Here is a 21,708-nt window from a genome sequence, read left to right on the forward strand (position 1 = left end):
TCAAAAAACGGACGTCTTGTTGGTGGTCGTCTCCGTTCGTGGTCCTGAGTGAGTGGTGGAAATTTGCCATTTCTATGGCAGGGGTCAGTTAATGGGTGACCACCATGCGTGAGAGACAGGTGGAGTAGGCGTTGTGGGCAGTAGAGGGCAGCACAGAAAAATCCATTGTTGCGCTGAACTCCCCACCCCATTCACCAACCCACACTAACCAGCATGGTGAATATGGTCAAATATTCCTCATGGCCCACCACGCTTTGGGAGTGTCCTCATCCAACAGTCGATGGGTGCCACGGTGGCGAGATGTTAACTATCTTGCTTTATAGACAGGAAGTCGTGGGCCAGATGACGCCAAAAGGAGACTAGGCTCTAAGAAAAGCTGTCTCGGGTGTGGACCAATCAACTTCAAGGACAGTGCATATCATTATCATTTTCAGAGTTATTTATTTTTGTTTGCATTTTTGACTGCTTGTGTTGTGGTTATTGCAAACATGATGCCCTGTATAAAGGTGTCAGTTTTTGTACAAGTTGAAACGGTAAAAACCTATTATTATATTTTGCCACTGGTAAAGGAGATGTCTCATAGAGGAAGTCGTGGGTTCGATCCCAACCCTGACATCCATTGTAAGTTTGGAGTGTGCATCTTCTCCCCGTGTTCGTGTGGATTTTTCTCCAGGTCCTCTGTTTTTTCTCCTCCACATTTAGTTACATGCGCCTCAAGTATTTGGTTGCCATACATTTCCACGTGATAAGCCACTTCACTGAGCTATCATTTGTTGCCAGGTCGCTTCAGAAAAGGAGCTATATAGCTCAGTGGACCTTACCTGGTCAAATAAAAATAGTAGTACGTTTAAAGTTTCTCGTTATTTTGTACACGTCCCTTCATGCGGTATGCAACAAGGAGTGTCCAGCACGACAGAGGAGGGAGAAGAACACTCGAACCCAACGCAGATATTTAGTGAAGCTCCCGGGCCTGCTTGCCCCTTGCAGGCAACCACCTCATGGTCCATCAAACCACGGATTTCCTCTCTCTCTCTAGGAACAGATGTGGCTGGCATGGAAGAGTGAAGTCGGAATCCACCGTATATAACTAGAGAGGCCCACTGCCTGCCGTGGCATGAAAGCGCCGTGGTGCGAGGCTGACCTTTACCGCGATTTCTTCACGGTCGATAGGCACCTTAATTTGACAAGTGATAAGGGAGACCCTCCGTGAGAAACGGAGCTGTCGCCGACGCTCGTTAACGTGGCATCCCAGAGGTCACGATAATATTGTCGGCACCGTCTCCAGACCTTGTGACTCGGCGGAGCTCAGCCCAGGAGAAGACCCCCCCTTTTGCTCAACGATTTGGCGGTTGTTTTGGATTGGTCTCTTTGGGTCCGAATGCATGACCTCAATGTTGTTTGAGCACAGCAGTGTAGTGGCCGATGAGAGGCAACCATGTAGGGGTTGTAGCTGATGATATGTGCACACAAGGGAAATCTCCAGAGTGGGTCTTCTGCCATGTGACGCTTTGAGTGCAATATGTCCTGCAACATTTTAACAATGACGCCGGATGCAATTTGGTTCCTGTGTTCTTGACTCATCAGTCTGCATTGTGTGTTGTTATGCTTCATTGCAATGTGCAGGGGACCATTGCAATGACGTGTGATAACGCTGGCCAAGGGTATGAGCAGTGGAAGGGAAGAGGATGGGCTTCTGCTTCTTCTTCTTCTTCTTGAAAAGGAAAAATACATTTTCAGCCACAATTCGCACGTACATTTTACATGCATTATTATAACCCTATGAAGCAATGGATCATAACGTTTACTGCAGCCTTGCACCCCTTTGGATCTCATTCGTAAAGAGATTATGTAAATAAATACATAGGTTTGATGAAACAAAGTAGTTGTACTGACGTGCCCGTGCCTCATTTGTGTTTTCGATTATTTACCTTCTAAAAAATCTGTCCATGACTCGCACCCCCAGAAAGGTCATCTCGCACCCCCGGAGGGTGCAGCGTGCATCCCAGGTTAATAAGGACCACTGGTGTATAGTGTAGATTCGGGTTAGCTGTGCATGGCCTGTATGTATGTTGAACGTCTTTCTCCACCGTATGTAGCCAATGGCGCTAATAGGAGGGACGGTAAATTTCACCCCGCCACACTTCCTCGTGCTCCCTCCCTTCAGCTCTTGTTCCATTGCAATTATAAAATAGTTCATTTTTCGGCACCTTGGTATGTTGCTTTAGATGCACACTGTCGATCAGATCCTGGGAAAAGACAAGTGAATATCAAACACCATTGTCTGTAACATTTGTCAAAAGGCACTTGACAGAGTGGAAATTCATGCAGTCAATCGGAACGCCTAGTTTGCTCATGTGGTTAGGTGGGCTAAAAAATATCCTATTACCGTGTTTACAATATTTTTTTGTGAAAACACGTACGATCAGAGGCTCATGCGTCCTTCATTCTCCAAGTCAGTTTTATCACCCAGAAGATGCTAGGGGCATATTTATGTCATTGTGGTATTTATTTTATGAGTAAACGTTTCGTAAATAGGTTTACTAATTCAGTTCTTACAATTAGTACCACTTTTTTCGGATGGCCTTCACAGGTTTGCCATTTGGTCCAAAATATTTCCCTTTTTTGTTAATAATAATGCAAAGGAGCAGAGTTGACTTATTCTAATTTGACATCTGCAACAGTTTCCTCTTCATCTGAAAATTACTTTTATTACTGAAATTATATGTATTTTTGATTGCTATTAGATCTGCATACATATGGTTGACAATTCGCAAATCACAAACAGCAGCCCTTGAGGAGAAAGATGGAACATGACAGGGTGTTACTTTTTAAGTTAGTGGAGTAAAATAATACAGTAATAATAATGTGCACTTACGTGTACTTCTGGATGAGTGCCTCTCCATGCCACGTGGGTCATACACAAAGCCTCGCTAAACCTCAACACTCTCAAAGAATTTACACTATGAGATCTCCTTTACCAGTGGCAAAATATAGTAGTAGGTTTTTACCCTTTAAACTGGTACAAAACTGACAACTTTATACAAGGCATCATGTTTGCAATAACCGCAACACAAGCCTTTCTGGTCCAACACCAATGGAGACTAGGCTCTAACGAAAGCTGTCTCGGGTGTGGACCAATCAACTTCAAGGACAGTGCATATCATTACCATTATCAGAGTTGTTTCTTTTTGTTTGCATTTTGACTGCTTGTGTTGCGGTTATTGCAAACATGATGCCTTGTATAAAGGTGTCAGTTTTGTACCAGTTGAAAGGATAAAAACCTACTACTACTCTAAAAAAACTCAGTGAATTTCCTTCCAAGTTTTAGAGTTTGTAAATTGGACCAGTCTGGAGTACAGCGGTGAAAACCTCACACGCACAAAAAGAGATGGCTCTCCAAAAGTTGAACACAGAGAAGGATCGTTGCCAATCTGTCCAAATAAACCCATGTCCTGGCCACTTTGCAATCCACCAAAGGGTTAGAACAGTGGCGCTTAATCGGGAGTGCACGCACCGGCTGGGGGTACGAGATGCCCTTTCTGGGGGTGCGGGACATGGCAGATTTTTATTTACAAGGGAAATCATCGAAACACAAATTAAGCGAGGGCACGTCGGTACAACGACTTTGCTCACGTATTTATGAACATTTTCCTTTTTTTTTTACGATTGAGAACTAAAAGGGGTGCAACGCCACAGTGAATGTTAAGAACCGCTGGTTGAGAAGCTACACAAATCTACACGATTCATGATCGCTGGGTCTCCAAAGCCCTGAGATCACAGGCGTGCGTCATCGTGCCAATTACGTCACACCTGCCCCCACATCTGACCTCATCTGCAAAGTGGTTTTCACTGGGCTTGCAACCTGTGGGCGTGGAACAATGAAATCAAATCGCCCCCACCAAGTGTTGCTGCTTTAGCCATCAGTGGAGACTAATTCATTGAGGTGTTTATTAGCCGAAGAGTACTCTATGCAATAACAAGTTATTGCTAACTTGTTATTGAATGCCTTTGAAGCATGCCACTCATCTTCACCTGGAACAAATGTGCAGGGCAATCACGCGAGTAACTGATCGTCGCAGCTTGCACACGTGTCCAAGAAAAAAAAACGTGAATTGAAGTAGCACCACTACGTCACTGGGCCTGTTAAAGTCAACGGGGAGGGCGAGCATTTATTTTTAAAAATACTTTCAAGCACAACCCGTTGCGAGTGCTGAATGGCATGTTTAATAATAACCTCAATAATGATGGTCAGTGGGCAGCTTTTTCCATTTTCGTTTAAGCCAGACTTTCATACAAACGATCCCTTCACAATATTTAAGCAAAATTTCCTTCAAGTGTTCTCAGATATATAACATTGCACAGGATTTCGTGCATCTTCTAGATTTTATTTGACAAAGTACCTTCAGAATATCGGTGAAAGTGGGCTTGTTCTTATGCTTACTTTAACTTTTTTATAAATTTTCTTGAGCACGTTTTTTTGTCAAACCAGTTGGGAGGTCTGTCGTGTAACCATCATGGTAATTGTAACCCTGATGACGCCCCATTCACCGGTACAAGGACATCAGTCGGGGAGGCTTTTTTCCCATGCAGGTCAATGGCTCTTCACACACCCTGGGTGTCCGTCCATCATCACTGTGGAGAATACCGGGTGTGATTCTATCCGCTCGTGATTTGCTACACGCAATAAACTTTGCAGGGTGAAAGGTTTTGTAATGCAAATGTTTTACAAGTATGAGTAAAAAATGAAGGCCCTCCTAAAGCCATTGCCATTTCTCGTGGCCTCGCAATTCAGATATCCACATAGCTCCCGGCATCGTTGGATTTTTTTACATGATCTAAAGTTGTATTTCAGCTCGTCGCTTCGAATTGCAATCGGCGCTGTCAAAAGGTGACGAATTCATAACGTTTCACCGAAGTAACGTTGACCTTTGGAGACGATTCTGACCAACCAATGGAAATAAACCACGGTAAACGATTCGAGAACTTAATAAAGTCACGCGAAAAGAGATCGCTACAAAAGTGGAGACTCAGCATGAATACGAGCGAAGCATAAATCGGGTACAACACGTTTGCTGTTTGGAGGGGGCATGAACGGAAAATGTATGGTGGTTATTAAAGTTGGGCCGGTAATAGAATGATGAAATGTAGTGGTGGACTGGAGCAAGTTTGGAGTGCTTTTAGAAAACCTTAATCATTAAATGCAACGTTCCAATCTGCCTAAAGAGTAAGGTGTATTCAGTGCACTACTACTTGCCACACCAAGTGGATTAGAAACGTGGACGCTGTGACATTGAACATGGAACAAAAGCTGAAGAGTCTGCAAATAAGCGTGGAGAGAGATCCGTTCTTGGAAATTCATTGGCAGAGAGAGGAACACGTGGATCATTTTCTGTTTAGAAATTGAGCGGGATAGGGTGAGATGCATTGCCAGAAGGGATTATCAGAATCGGAATCTTCGTTTTATACTGGAAGAATCCGATGAGCTATGAAGCTTTTTTCCACAGTTGTCTAGGAGGGACGCCGCAGAAAGTTACAAAAAATTCAAACAATACAAAAAACACGATAGGAGTACACCGTATAGGAAAGGTTAGCAAATCGCAACAACAACAACAAAAAATCACTAAACAAGTAAAAATGATGGGCATTAGTCAAGACTAACGATGGATTGGTAGCCAAAGGAGGGAACGTGTCCAGGAGAACGTCCGCCGGGGAGATGGAACGACGTGGAGTGACGTGATGTGTAGGAGTTGAATGGATTTTTGCATTCTGAAAACCATGAGAGACGATAATTGCTTGGGGAGGCCTTCATCCAGCAGTAGATAGATGTTCGTATTTTGGACTTCTTGCATACTGTACGTAGCCAACTATGCAAATCTGAGGTGCAGGGGAAGGGCAAAAAACGAAACGCAAAAATCAGTTCTAAACAAATTAGTTTTCAATATAGATTTAAAAGTGCATAGCTCCTTCAGTGGTTTCCTAATATCGCAAAGAAGAGCATTCCAGACGGCCACATACGCGCATCTGAAAGTGGGCGATGCAGTGACCGTCAGATCATTGCTGACAATATTAAAATGATAATGGTAATTACTATTCTGCTGCTGCTGTTGCTGCTACGGGTTATGGTGGTGGATCGTGGTTATGATGATGATGATGACAACGATGCGGATGCTAATACTGCTGCTGCTGCTGCTGTCGATGGTGCTGTCTTGCCAGGTGTGGCCAGGATTGACTGTCTTCCCAGACTATACCAACCCCATCTGCGTGCAGTGGTGGGTGGAGCAATGTGAGCAGTTTTATAACGAAGTACCCTACGACGGCTTCTGGATTGTGAGTTTCTCATACATTCTCACACACACACACATGCGCGCGTATACACACCTCAATACATCTGGAAACCCAATACGGAAGCCAATAGACGTAACAATATTTGCATTTATATGCATGTATGTTGAACTTCTTTTGCACCGTACGTAGCCAACTGTGCGAATGGGAGGAGTAAGTGCAGACACAGAGATTTGCTCATATGCTATTTGAACCATAATTCTCCACAGCGACGCATGACGAGTTTTACGTGTACGTATTTGTACGTGTGTTGATGATGCAGTAGTGTAGCGGTAAGCATGCTGCGCTACGAACCCAGCGACCCGAGTTTGATTCCCGCTCACGGCCAACACCAGTGACGATTATCTGAACCGGTCCCCCTAATTTAGATGGGAGTACTCTTGCCAATGCCACCGTGTGACCCAGAAGCATTTATTGAACAAACCTTACACTCCTAATGAGACCCAGAAGGTGGAAACCGGTCCAGGGTTTTGTTTACAAATGCTGATGGGTAATATTGGTCTGGAAAAGCCAATAGGCCAAATGGACGTATGGATATGTGGAGACGGAACGGCATTATGCGATGTGCTTGCGAGTTGCAAGGGGAAGTGTATTGCATTATGTCCAACATTTAGTTTCACATGCTGGAAGCTTCTTCAGGAAATGTATTACGTTTTGGGGAAAAAATCCCACCCAAAAATACATCAGAGAGCTATCCAGCTCAACTGCAAACATGCAGACAGTAGTAATATTAGAGTATTTGGCTACAATACATTTCCACATGATGAGCCACTATCATTTGTGGCCAGGTCAGATAAAGAACGATATAGCTCAGTGGGCGTTACCTAGTAGTTTAATTGAAGATTTTCATTATATATGAACACATAACTCTGCTTCTCCAACGTGTACATCCATTGCCAAGTGCAGCCACTAAGAGACCTCTCACAATGATCAGCCACAGTCTCTACCCAACCCTCCTCAAGCTACCACCAACTCTCACAACCTCACAATGCAGAAATTCACCCAGCAACTTCACACCGAACTGATTTCATCACTCCGCGTTCTCTGTGCATTACATCTCGGACACGCACCATGATTCCTTGGCTGCCAATCTCATATTGCTCTTAACTATCGGCCAAAAAGATCCAGATCTTTATTTCCAACGGAGGAATCCGATGAGCTATGAAGCTCTTTTTCACAGATGTCCAGTATGGGCGGATTCGCGAGTTACAACAGCAAACAATACAAAAACAACGATGGGAGTGCAACATTTTGAAAATAGTAAGCAAGTCACTAAATAGAAATACGTTACATACATTATATAAGTCCGATTCATAAAAATTGGGCAAGGCAGCAAAAACAACAACAACACAGTCCCAGACCACACCAAGATAACTCCGTACGGTAGTCCCTCAATAAAACAGCACATGAACATTGAACTATCGATACACGGGGAATGATCAACGTTACAAAATCTCATTCGCAAATGTGACTGTATCCAGCACAAATCTTCTGCTTCAGAATATATGTTTTTGAAGCAAGAGACGATGTTACCATTGTTTTCGATTCCAGCTGCGATTCAGCTCGTGGGCCGCATTTTGTGCAGGAGCACAGAGAAAAGGTTAAACAGACATTGACCCAAACAGTGCCCTGGGCTGGCAAATGCAATGCGAATCGGGATTAGGAGTGAGCGGCGGGGGAGGTGTGCAGAGATTTCTGTCCTTCTCAAAGGGGTTTGTGGAAATCCACGGGAGAAATGTCTTCATTTTAACAGCGTTTGGCTCACATTTTTGCAGCATTAGGCGACATAAGACGAAAGCCACACACTCACACATCTATCACTATCCTAACCCCTGTGTCTGCCACGACATTCTATATTGTTTTTGCTGAACCTATCTCAAGAAACGACAGTGATTATCATTTTAATCATTCATGGCAGATGCACAAATGGAAAATAAATAAATAAAACTCTCCAGTGTGCGACTGTGCTCATCCAGAATAGACCTACAATGTTTAACAACCCAATGCCCGATCCACAAACAAGAAGGAGATATCACTACGATACACGATCATCATGAGGCCTCCTTTGCCAATACCAAAATATACTAATAGGGATTTTCCCCTTTTTTCTGGCAACAAAACTGACACCTTTTGCACGGAATCGTGTTTACATTAACCACAATACTTGCAGTCAAAATGCAAAAAAAAATACTCTGATATTTCGATTTAAAGATTTCGTGACTGCAGGGATTCATCTTATTGGTTCTTTTGGTAAAGTCACGTAGAAGGGAAATAATAAAATAAAATAAAAATAAAAATTGTGAGAATTGTATTTTATGTTTAATTTTTATTATTTTATTATTTCCCTTCTACATGACGTTACCGAAAGAACCAAGAAGATGAATACTCTGATAATGTATGCATTGTCCTTGAATTTCATTGGTCCACACCAGAGACAGCTTTTCTTAGAGCCTAGTCTCATATGGTGTTCGACCAGATGACGCCAAAAGGTGCACAGTTCAAAGACAATGCACTATCAGAGTAATGAGAGCTCGGGGTAAGCATCTACATCATGAGGCCTCCTTTGCCAGCATCACAATATACTAATAGGGGTTTTCCCCTTTTATCTGGCAACAAAACTGACACCTTTTGCAAAGGAATCATGTTTACATTAACCACAATGCTTGCAGTCAAAATGCAAACAAAAACAATACACTGATAATTTTGTTTGCATTTTGACTGCAAGTACTGTGGTAATGTAAACATGATTCCTTGCAAAAGGTGTCAGTTTTGTTGCCAGATAAAAGGGTAAAACCCCCCATTAGTACGATACACTACTCCACTGCTCCTGACGCAGTTATCTGGGCTTGATCACCAGAACATGAAATTGTAGTTGCTGCTCTGCATCTGCATCAGCAGCCATTCGAAAGAAGAAGATTTTTAATAAATGATTAATAATTATAATGTATAATAGCACGGAATGGTTAAATTGTTACATGTATGTTAGCCTACGTGTGCAATGGTTATAATAAGAATAAGAGGTTATAATAAGAATGCCTTCTCTTTAATTGTGTCACTATAGCAGCAATTGATCCATTGACTATACACAAACAGGCTTATTGGCAAGTGTGCGAATTGACAAGCTATACTTTTACCCAAACCTTTATACGTACACATCTTGTTATACTGTAATACCTAATTTCTGCTAATTAATCATATGCTCTACTGTGTAGAAAACATAATGACTGTCTGACTATTGCAATCTAAAATGTGATAATCATGCAATGACTGTGGCAATATAACTTGGGGCTGCATTCAGAAACATGGCATATCTGTCAACCCATACGGTTTACCCGTATTTTTGTACAGGGAAATTTAGTTTTCACGTCCATACGGCGTACAGCCGTTTCAATACAGGCAAAAAAAGTGTATTTATTTAGTTTCTCCCTTGTGATGGGACTTTTTAGGATGAACGTTGAGATTTATAAGGGCACGGGGTGACCAATAAGGTCTGAATTGGTCCGTAATAAGGTTGGCACTGATAAGGGGTTGACATCTTCTTGGTTCTTTCGGTAAAGTCACGTAGAAGGGAAGTAATAAAATAATAAAAATAAAACATAATAAAATAATATAATAATAAAATAATATAATATAATAATATAATAAAATAATATTAAATAATATTTTATTTTATATTATTTTATTACTTCCCTTCTACGTGACTTTACCGAAAAAACCAAGAAGATGAATCCCTGCAGTCACAAACGCTTTAAATCGAAATTTAAGGGGTTGACAGGTATGACATGGCCATATTTTTTAAAGAGTGTAATCTACTCTGACACTTTCTAAACTGTTCTGTAACTGTACGAAGTAGTAATTATATAGTATATTGTAAAACACAATTCAAAAACGTGTAACAGAATAAAACATTACAATCCGCAGAGAATGCTGGACAAAGGCCTCTCCAAGGCCTCACCATATTTCACATTCCTGCGATCCATCAATCGACCTGGCACCTTTGTAGGAGATGATTCTGCCGCTCCATCTCCACACCATACACACAATACATATCCAAGTGTCGCGGTCGTTACATTGTGGGTACATCTGATTGTCCGCCGCCTTGTGCTCTCCTTCAGGACATGAACGAGGTGTCCAACTTCGTTCAGGGCTCGGTTAATGGCTGCAAGGATAACAAGTGGAACCACCCGGCATATGTTCCAAGTTTGTAAACCGCACCATTCACTCCGTCCATTGTAACAACCACAACACAAGCAAATGATGGCAAACGTGCATGTGCTCAATATGTCTTCATTCTATCCCGCATAAGCCCCACTTGGAAAAACAAGCTTGACTCGTGATCGCAATATCGTAAGTTTAAATCCCAACTGGAAGCCAACTTAACCCCTGCATCTCACGTGTTGATGGACTCTTACCGGTTTGTTCCAATCACGACTGACCATCAAGCAATCATTTACTAATTTATCATATATTGCTACTATCGGTCGCCACTTCATTTCAATCTCCTAACAATGGTGCAAGCTACTTAAATCCCACTCTGTCTCTGTCTACCCAGTAGTATGATGAGCCCACCAATTAGTTGATTAGTGGGTCATGTGTGGTGGGGTAAAGAGTGGGCACTCCCATCTATTCAAAACATTTTGGCCAGTGGACGACACCCTGTAGAAGAGCTCTCTCAAGCTCTTTACTGGAAGCCCATCTGCCGGCAGAGGCATGAGTAATAGCTGGGCTGCATCTTTACCATACGCACGACCACTGGCAATTCGTGTTTGAACCTGTCCGTCACTAAAGTGTAGGCACTTTATATATGTGTGCGTGTGTTGGTTTTACATTGGCAATGACAAATAACCTTAATGGGAAGAAGTGCCTTACTAATTTAAGTGCTGAGTGTGAGTGCTGCTTCTGGGAAAATAAGCAAATATACGTGATGTTTTTTTCCCTCCATTTTACCGTAATATGGCAAACGAGCGAGTGAAAAGCTTTACAATGAAATGCAGAAAGGGGAAGGCAAAGTGGACTGAAGCGGCGAGAGCAATTGAACAAGAGATTGAGAAGGAGGTTGAGAGGGGTGCAGAGAAAGGTGGCTTTATTCAGAGGATGATCCAGACTTTGTTGGTAAAACATGAACACAAATTGACTGCAACAATGCCTTGGCAGATGCTACATCAGCTCTCGTCTGCTCTTGCAATGTCTCACATCTAAACAAGTTTCCCTCTTTTCACTTAGATGTTTAAAACATCGCAGATCATTGTCTCTGTTGGATTCAGCAGCTTGAACAGATACTAAATGCATTTTCGCCAGGCACTTACACAAGTGGCAGTCAACAGAGGTAACACTTGTTCTTCTCTTTCTTAAACTGCCCTCCGTATACGTAAAGGTGTACCACTCTTAATCTGTTTTAATGGTGCAGCCAAGACGAATACGCTCATGTAATTTTTTATAATTATTATTTTACCGATGCAATAGTAACCGAGTCTCAATATTAGTTTTCAGGAGGCAAATTTGGTGAATGCTGTGCGTGTGACTGAAGAGCTATAACATTTGGGACAGGCAAGGTCATCGACCTACTTGGTGTACTACCCACAACCGCAACCTTTTAACACGTAGGCTTTCGCGACCAATGTTATTCATAATCAACGATTTTTTGGTTTAGATCGCGTTTATTTATAAATGTGTCGTAACCCTCCACCACCCGACACGGCCAATCAGTAATTGCCCGATGATGCTGGTTGCCCGATGATGCTGGTTGCAATTACCAGCGAAACGTCGTACTCAAATTGTAAATGTTGTTGCTTCAACACACCGGTGGGCTAAAGCAGTGAACTATTTGTCTTTGTCAACGTGACACATTTTTACTGATTGGCCGTGTCGGGTGGTGGAGGGTTACGACACATTTATAAATAAACGCGATCTAAACCCAAAAATCGTTGATTATGAACCGCAACCTTATTGCCCTACAGCTGAGCTCACAGACACAATCGGCTCCATCTCTTGCGTGATCCATCAACCCTAATTCAAAGACGCTGTATAACGACGCCCGCTTGCAGCAGCCATTGAAGCTGGCATCAATGGCAAGCATCGCACGCTTTGAACGGAGATATGGAAACCGGCCGCAAACCGTGCTCTTTCAATAAATTGTCGCTCGTTTTCCCCGCGTGTCACAGTCAGTGCACATTGCCTGTAATCACGGAAGATACTTCATACTCGCGTGGGCTTTTGCCCTTCAAATAATTTCAGCATGAGCTGACCATGCACACTCAGCAGCCAGGAGCTTTGGAAGGATGGAATTCTTTCAAAACGGCCAAAAAGTTTTATTTGTCGAAGAAATCGATGAAAGCGGACTGCCGATTAGAGTTTCTAGTTTTTTGAAGATGCCTTTTCATATATCCTATATACCCGGTTCGCAGCGAGTCATATCCCTAAGGAAAATCTACATGTGACTGCTCTATGAAGGGGCTTGTTCCAATCACAAGAATGTATAATTTCTAGCATCTGTGCTCAAGAGTGGCCAACCATCACTCAAATTACCTGACGGTGTATTTCTGAAGCAGGCTGCAATCTTCCATTATATTGCTGCTCTAAAAGGGGGATTTTGTTTCGATTTAAAGCTTTCGTGACTGCAGGGATTCATCTTCTTGGTTCTTTCGGTAAAGTCACGTAGAAGGGAAGTAATAAAATAATAAAAATAAAACATAATAAAACAATTCACACGACGTTTCGGCCACAACGCAAGCAGCCGTCCTCAGGCGAAGAATGAAACACCACCAAGCTTGGAGCGTATATTTAAGCTGGGTTAGAGGGGGGGAGGTGGGAAGAAGAGCGCCTAAACAAAATAATTTGCATATCAAGAGGAATTCAGCATATGGAAAATGCGTAGGAGGTGGGCGGGGGGGGGGGTTCCAAATCAATACTATGCCCGTGCATTATGCAGGATTAGCAGCATCAAAGGGGGGGGGGAGGGGGTAGCATTAACAAAGGAAAGGTAATGTTAATAGTATGTAGCTGCAGTTACTAAACAACCACGTAAAAAACTAAAGTATAAACTGCATAACAAACTAAAGTATAAACTACATAGCATCATCAGTATACTTACTATACTCTACAATAAGTTGAGTTACTAACAGTAAGTAATACATAAAAAAAATTCTACGTTGTAAAAAATTATATAATATGCTTCCAAATTACATACTGTAATTTAATGTTGGGTTTGCCTATGGCAGTATATAGTACGGTATAGACGCGTGTGATGTAAGAGAATAAAGTTTAGATGGAAGCATATTATATAATTTTTTACAACGTAGAAATTTTTTTATGTATTACTTACTGTTAGTAACTCAACTTATTGTAGAGTATAGTAAGTATACTGATGATGCTATGTAGTTTATACTTTAGTTTGTTATGCAGTTTATACTTTATTTTTTTACGTGGTTGTTTAGTAACTGCAGCTACATACTATTAACATTCCTTTCCTTTGTTAATGCTACCCCCCCCCCCCCTTTGATGCTGCTAATCCTGCATAATGCACGGGCATAGTATTGATTTGGAACCCCCCCCCGCCCACCTCCTACGCATTTTCCATATGCTGAATTCCTCTTGATATGCAAATTATTTTGTTTAGGCGCTCTTCTTCCCACCTCCCCCCCTCTAACCCAGCTTAAATATACGCTCCAAGCTTGGTGGTGCTTCATTCTTCGCCTGAGGACGGCTGCTTGCGTTGTGGCCGAAACGTCGTGAGAATTGTTTTATTATGTTTTATTTTTATTATTTTATTACTTCCCTTCTACGTGACTTTACCAAAAGAACCAAGAAGAGGGGGATTTTGGTTGTAGTTTTGAAATTTTCCAGCCAACTACCCCCACCGCTACCAAGTCTAGACTGCGGCCGACGTCAAAAATCAACATCTCATACAGGACCCTACCATAGATCCTCCCGGTTTCAACCTTCCATGCCGTTAATGGTCTTCCATCAACCGAATCTGGAATCAGGACCGGGCATGGCCAATGTGGCCACCTGATGCACAAATGGCGCACCAAAGATTCAGCAGGCCTTCGAGCGCGGCCACGAGTCCCAAACCATCGACCGCTGTCTGGACGAGATGCACGCTCTTTTTGAACAGACAATTGAGTGGATAAAAGATGCAATCTAAAATTGCATCTTTAATCTGCTACTATTAATCCATACGAAAGAAGAAGAAGAAGACTACGAATGCTGATTTTGCATGCCCCCACCACTTCAGCAACCCAAAGAAGCCCAACCCATCTGTCTGGGGGGGAAGGGGACCCGTGCCTAAACAGGAAGAGGTGTAGCCTCAAGAAGAAGGGGACGGATCCTCAAAAAAGTAAACTGCTGCAAAACGGAAAGAGGAGGGGTGGGGCCTACATCAGGAGGGAGTGGGGCCTAATGCGTAAGGGAGTGGTGGGGCCTTTAAGGAAAAGAGGTCCAGGCCCTAAAATGCATAGCCCAGGGCCAAGCATGCTTGGCCCAGGACCTAAAATGCATGGCCCAGGGCCTAAAATGCAAGGCACAGGGCCTGAATGTAATAACTTCCCTTTTAATTTAAGGCCAAAGCATATACAGTGATCAAATATGTTCGGCAGGCAGCATAGCTTTTTAGTGCCGCAAATGCAGCCACAGGGCAACTAGTCCTATCGAATGCATCAAGACGATTGTGAATAATTGAAGAATGTAAATTCTAATGAGGTTTAGAAGAGCGAGAGAGCTTATGTTTGACACGTAGTCGAGTCCATAGGCTTACACCTGAAAAAAGTATACATTTCTAAAAATCTAGCTCAGAGGCCGAATGATCATTCATATGGCAGGGTAAAATAAATGATTGGTATCATTAAGTAAACCACGTAGTTTGCCGCCCGTGGAGTGCTGCTAAACCCATTCGAATGTGGGTTAAGCCTGCCTCCAGCATACAACATAGCTATACCCTACCTCGAGATACAATCTATACGTATTTGGAAGTAATCAGCTGTTAAGAGAGACATTTTCAGTGCATCAGGGGTTCATTCATGTTATCAGTTTCATTGAACGAGCGCTGAAATAAAATGCCTCTTGTTTTGCCCGATCATTGAAAGTTGATATGAAATTGCCTGTATGGAGCCAATTCCTGCTCACGTATACTGTATATACTTTATAGGACATTAAATATTTGACCCCTACAATGCCACCAGAACATACTTAAAAAAAACACTGCTTGTATTTGTTGGTGAATGTGTGTGCATGCGTCTATGTGCAAATTATTATTTGTGCATGTACGTGCATCTTTATTTAGGAATGTGTGCATACGTGTGTGTACATGTCTTTGTGTGGAGCAGTAGAGCGCTCTGAACTTGTAGACCCCAGTTCGATTCCCACCTACGGCTACAAGTGCGCGTATCTGAACCTCCGCTAGGTCGACCCAGCCTTAAATGAGCGCTGTACCTGTTTACGGTGTGTAATCAACACTGGGGAGACAAAGACGGCCGGGCATAGTAGCCTACTGTCCAGCAAGTGCTCACACTAACAGCACCTGCCCCAACAATTTGTAAGGATACAAGGAGGGGTGGGGGCAATCTTTGTGTTTGTCTTTGGAGCACATGCATTCATGTCCATGTTTGAGCGCGCAGGTGCACGTGTGTGGTGTGTACGCGCACACGTCTACGTATGTAGTCACCCGCAGAGCCAAGCAATTGTTGGAGATGATGACAATATTACATTCAGGCCGGCCTTGTTCGTGCAAAATGCCTGTTGTGGCCACGGCGCACGCAGTCATTGATTGCCATCTCTTGTTATTTTCCCAGTGTGTGGACCGATGGACCCACACACCATTTGCCGTGTAAGAGCTTGCGAGCAAACAGGGCCTGCGCTCTGCTCTGCCCATGGCAATGGCACTCAATACCTCATTTGTTACGAGGCGGGGCAATCGGCCCTGACGTTCGAAAAAGAGTTCCTAATCCTGAGCTCTATATTGCATTCTCCTAAACAATGTGAACCGTGTGTGGAGTCCATTATTTGAGGTCAGCAAATGTGAGCGGTTGGATTCTCAGGAGCAGTTCTGCCCCCGTTTTGCTGACCCCTTGCTGCTGCTCTGACCCCCTGACCCTTTTCCGTTCAATGTCACCAAATTGGCCGCTGGCTCGGCTGTTTATATCGATGCAATGCGCCAGGTGTGAGTGACCGTGTAGCTGTGCGAGTCAGTGCACGTTTAAGTGCACTCGGGTGGGATGCTGGCTGCGGAGCGCTATGCTATAAACAACGCTCTCTGTACACGCGCGGTTCCTTGTCACGACGCACAAAATCAAAGGCAAGTGCTTCGTGTTGCCGCGGAAATGGTCTTCAGTGCGCAATGAATTGTTCGTATGAGTAAAATAGGAGGCATGTAAGTGGGAGTAATGAGCGCCCGCTTTATAAAAGCAAATGACGCGTGGCCCAGACTTCATCCGGTCGGTCTCGCAAGCTAATCATCAGGTTTGAGCCCTTGTCAGGGCGGTATTTGCTACTATAATGAGCCAAGAATGTCTGTGTGTCCCACACGTGACGTCACTCCACGTCGACCAGCCCCCCACATTAATACTCATTAACAGGTGACGTCCTCCACATTGACCCCCCATCATTAATAATAATGAGCGGGTGACGTCACTCCACATGGGGGGGGGCGAGGCGCCTCCTCCCCCCTCCTCGGCGTCAACTCACAACCCTCACTACAAAGGCAGAACCCTCACGTCACGCGATCTCCATAACGCTGTTGAGACATCAGAGTAAAAAGGACGTTATGATGAACAAGGGATTAGAATATTAATTTGAAGCTTTCGTGACTGCAGGAATCCATACTGTTCTGTTCTTTCGGTAAAGTCACGTAGGTAGACAAACTAATAGATCGCGACGTTTCGATCGCAACGCAAGTGACCGTCTTCTCATCTTCAGGTGAAGACTGTTGCTTGCGTTGCGATTAAAACGTTTTGTCTACCTACGTGACTTTACCGAAAGAACCAAAGAGTAAGGGATAAAACCTTTAAATGAAATAAGTCTGCGTCACCGCGGCCTTACAAAATGCACACGAATGGATGCAATACGCCCGTCCTTGGACTGGCAAAAGGCTTATGATCCAAGAGGCACTGTTGGCACTGTGCCTAGGGCCTACACAAACTAAAGGGCCTACGAAAACAAAATTATCATGTTTTTGTTTGTGTGATTAAAAAAATCTAACCAAAATATCTTATTTTCATATTTTTAGGCTTACCTTGTTTTTTTCTCAATTATATCAAATTCAATGTGCTTATCTACTGCACACAGCACACGCTCCCATCGAATTAGGGCACAGACTAAACAATTCACATATCAGCGGTAACGACGTCTGTCCAGCGGCTGGACGAACTGCCGCGTGAAACAAGCGGAGTGACAGCGGCAGTAGTGGCATGGGGCAGCAGTAGCAACTGTAGCAAGTTATCACTGAAGACCTCCGAAACAGAAGTGCCTAAGGGCCTACAAGAACCTTAATCCGGACTCTTTACCGAAAGAACCACAGAGTATGGATCCTTGCAGTAACGAAAACTTCAAATCTAGAATGAACCTTAATCCTGCCCTGTTCCTTTTTAAATCCTTTATATTAAGTTCGCTTGCTTGCTTGCGTGCTTGCTTGCTTACGACCGTGCAAATCTTTCGGTCGTTTTTTAACCCACTTCCCGTGATCCAATCGAGCTGACATTTTGCACACAGACTCGTTGTGCGAGACAATTAATGTTCGTGAAAAAATGTTTCCTACATTTTATACTGTTTAGGGAAAACAAATTAAATATTTAATTACCAATTGCTTAATACTGGCAGACAATCATCTGACCCATAGGTGGCAGCCATCTCAAGCCAGAGGACGAGAGGACTCTAGCCGCCACGCATATAAAGGATTTATAGTGAAAAACTTTGTTTTTACGGGTTATACTTGTTTTGTGCTGAGATCGGCGACTGTCTGGGAATAACCAAGCGTTGTAGGCTTGGGTTGTTACGTGGCCAGAATGTGGCAGTGCAGGAACGATTTCTTGAATCCGACCATGCGGAACTCGTGAGTGTCACTTCCTCTGTACGCGGGTGTACATTGTTACGACTACACACTGCTGCTGTACGCGGGTGTACATTTTAACGACTACACACTTCTCACGAAACCTCCCTCTCTGGAAATTAGAAAGGGGGCGATGTGAATCTCGGTAATGTAGCATTTTAACTCGATTAATAATAATAACAACACGTGCGAGTAGCAGGATGGCACGTGGTTGCCTGTGGAGTATATGTCCTCCCCATGTTCTGCATTGGTTACATCCTCTGGTTTCCTTCCAGAGCTAAGGGGCCGTCCATAAATGACGTCACGCAGCTGGGGGGGGGGGGTTCAGACATTTGTGACGATGTGTGACAAGAGGGGGGGGGGGGGTTGATAAATATGACGTCACGTCAAAATGCGCAACTTTAAATAAATATAGATAACACGTTCTACTTAATTAAATATACTTTTTCATAAATGTTTTCTCCTACAACATCAGAGTGCAGCGCCACATTAAATACGGACTACAATGACAATAGTTTAAAGCGATTTCAAGCATGTTTTATTTTTATGATGGGGAGGGGACAGCGCTTTGTGACGTCATATTTGAGGGGGGGGGGGTGTCTGCCTTCTTGTGACGCCGTGTGACGCGTGACGTCATTTATGGACGACCCCTAAAAGAAACACACAAAGTGTGAGCAAATATTGGCCAAACATCCAATGCCGAAAAAATGCTTTAAATTTCTCATTTTGGATTACGCACCGTAACATCGCCCCCCGCCTGCAAAAACTTGGCAGCACCCCCTTGCAAAAGAGTATTGAGATTCAGGCTTTCCTGAGTAAACTAGCGAAATAATAATATTAACAATGCAAGTTGATTCGTACAAATGTAGACGTTTTCCTTTCTAAAATGTATGTTTGGGTTAATAATATGAATACAATGACAGTTAGACTGGGCAAACCGAACAAGATACTGAACAAAGAAGTAAACTCAAACTACTCTTTGGTTCTTTCGGTAAAGTCATGTAGATTGATGATGATTGCTTGTGTTGCAATCGAAACGTCGTATGCTATTATTGAATGTGTTATTTTCTCTTTTTACGTGACTTTACCGAAAGAACCAAAGAGTAATTCCTGCAGTCACGACAGCTCCAAATCAAGTTTAAGCTCAAACTACTTAAACATGAGGAAATACTTCACTGCATTTTAGAAGTGAGAGAATCGACGCAAGCTAAAGCATACTAAAAGTAAACTATTTTTTTTTATTTTACCAGGTAAGGCCCGACTGAGCTATATAGCTATTTTTAAGAAGCGACCTTAACAAAAATAATAGCTCAACGAAGTGGCTTATCACCTGGAAATGTATAGCAGACAAATACTCTAAACGCACGTTTCTAAATGTGGAGGGAAAAACCGGAGGACCCGGAGATAATAATCCACGCGACAATGTGGAGAGAAACATGCAAACTCCAAATATACATTCTAGATTTGAAGCTTTCGTGACTGCAAGGATTCATACTCTTAGGTTTTTTCGGTAAAGTCACGTAGGTAAAAATAAAAAAATGTAAATAAAAAATAATAAAAATAATAGAAATAAAATAATAAATCACGACGTTTCGGAGGCAACACAAGTCTCCGTCATCAGGTGGGACCGTCACAGACACGAGGGTCGAGATAGAACGCACCATCTCCTCTATACCAGGCGAGATAGTTAACATCTCTGCACCAGGTAAAATTCGTGAACGTCTGCAGAAAGCGACAGTCGATGCCACGCACAGACACCACGCTGGACACGAGCGGTCAGGTCGTGCTGCGCTGTCCTCGTGCGTTTGCCTACCGGAGAAAAACGTGGACGCCAAGCGTCCACACAGCAAAGAGTTAAATTTCACCTTGCATCTCGCGGGGACGGGCATTAGGGAGTGTTTTGTTTGCACATGGACGGCATTCCCTCTTGCTCCCTATTGATTAATGTTCTCGGTTTCGCCTTTCGATTGTGCCGGCTCTGCCGTACGCCCGTGTGCTCGCCTCCCCCCCCGCCCACCACCCCCGTGTTTGTGTAACTACAGCCCCGTTTTTTTGCGCGCGAGTCACTCGGCTGTGATTGAAATTGTAAGGAGGGCAGGTATATATAAAAAAGCCAACAACAATCGCTGCTCAATACCGTTCCTGTTAATGTCTGCCGTCTCACCCGGCCTGCCAGTTTGTTGCCGAGATACTTACGTCTGCGCAACAACCCTAATGTCAGATGGAAAGGCTCCTCCAAGGCATTGGGGGTAGGATTAACAATCAGGGGTCGCTGATGCCCCCAGTGACGATTGTTCATCCAGGCACGCAGAGTGAATGTGTGCGATCGAGTCAAAACTGTTAATAGATATTGCAGCTGTCGACGGGGGACCCAGAAATGTCAATGTGTGTTCCCCCTTCACCCCCTCCTCCTCCTCCTCGTCCCATCGACGAGCTGTGCTCATATTTATCTGTGGCCCTGAGCCAGGTAGAGTCAATCCACATTTCCATGGTGGGGCCAGTCTGTCTGGAGGGCGATTTAACCACGGTTTCCTTTCCCTACCTATGGTTACTTACTAGGCAGTGTTTATTGAACACTGAAGGAATTATGGGATGAGTATGGTGATAACATGGGCAGGCCTTCACTCAGCAGTAAATCATCCCTGGCCCATACGGATGATGGTGATGATGAAGGCTATGAAAACCACTACTACCTTATTAGTCAACGGACAAAACTTACGTCGTTGTTACGTTTGAGAAATATTTTTTAAATAAAATGTGAAAACAAACCCCATCACGTGGCATTTTTTGCCCAGCCAACTTGCGAGTGTTCTCCTTGTGGCCAACACGTGATTCATATGATCAGACTGCTTGCACGTGCCCGGCCCAGCTGGCAGAGACAGGATGATGGGTTTGATAACAGGCCAGAAATTTAGCCCAGGAAAATGTTCTTTGCGCCCTTACTCTTGTGTTTCCCAGCCAAAACCATGTCTATAACACACTGGCATCCATTAATAGAACTCCTTTGCCATCTGTCCCAGTCAAAGGTGGCTTGGATTTGAAAAGGTTAAACACAGCTTTGATTAAACGTAGAGATGTATGTTTCCTTTATCTTGCGGCGTTATAAAGAAGACTTATTATCGGCAGGTGTTAAGCGTGCCGAGATTTAGTTTGTGAGTGTGTGGAAAGCGGCGACCGGTAGATCATCCGTGGATGATCTATGGAATATAATGAGGAGCTCCGAGGAGAATCTCCTTTGTTGAGCTACGCGTCCCATCTCCGCTGGAGAGATGAACCAAGGGTAAATGATCCCGTGCAACAAAAAAAAAGTTAAATTATCGGAAACAGGA

The 21,708-nt window shown here is 43.5% G+C and overlaps 1 protein-coding gene across 2 annotated transcripts in view; it reads left to right on the forward strand.

The window, feature by feature from the left end:
• Positions 1 to 21,708, forward strand: part of LOC133357558 (sucrase-isomaltase, intestinal-like) — a 341,356-nt gene that overhangs the window by 183,772 nt on the left and 135,876 nt on the right. For both annotated transcript variants that reach the window (XM_061575541.1, XM_061575542.1), the window contains exons 13-14: positions 6,214 to 6,327; positions 10,458 to 10,542. In XM_061575541.1, coding sequence (XP_061431525.1) covers positions 6,214 to 6,327; positions 10,458 to 10,542 — 199 coding nt within the window. The remainder of the gene's footprint in view (positions 1 to 6,213; positions 6,328 to 10,457; positions 10,543 to 21,708) is intronic.

The sequence above is a fragment of the Lethenteron reissneri genome, chromosome 58 (genome assembly GCF_015708825.2).
Source record: "Lethenteron reissneri isolate LAM-NWPU_2019-01 chromosome 58, ASM1570882v1, whole genome shotgun sequence".
NCBI lineage: Eukaryota > Metazoa > Chordata > Hyperoartia > Petromyzontiformes > Petromyzontidae > Lethenteron > Lethenteron reissneri.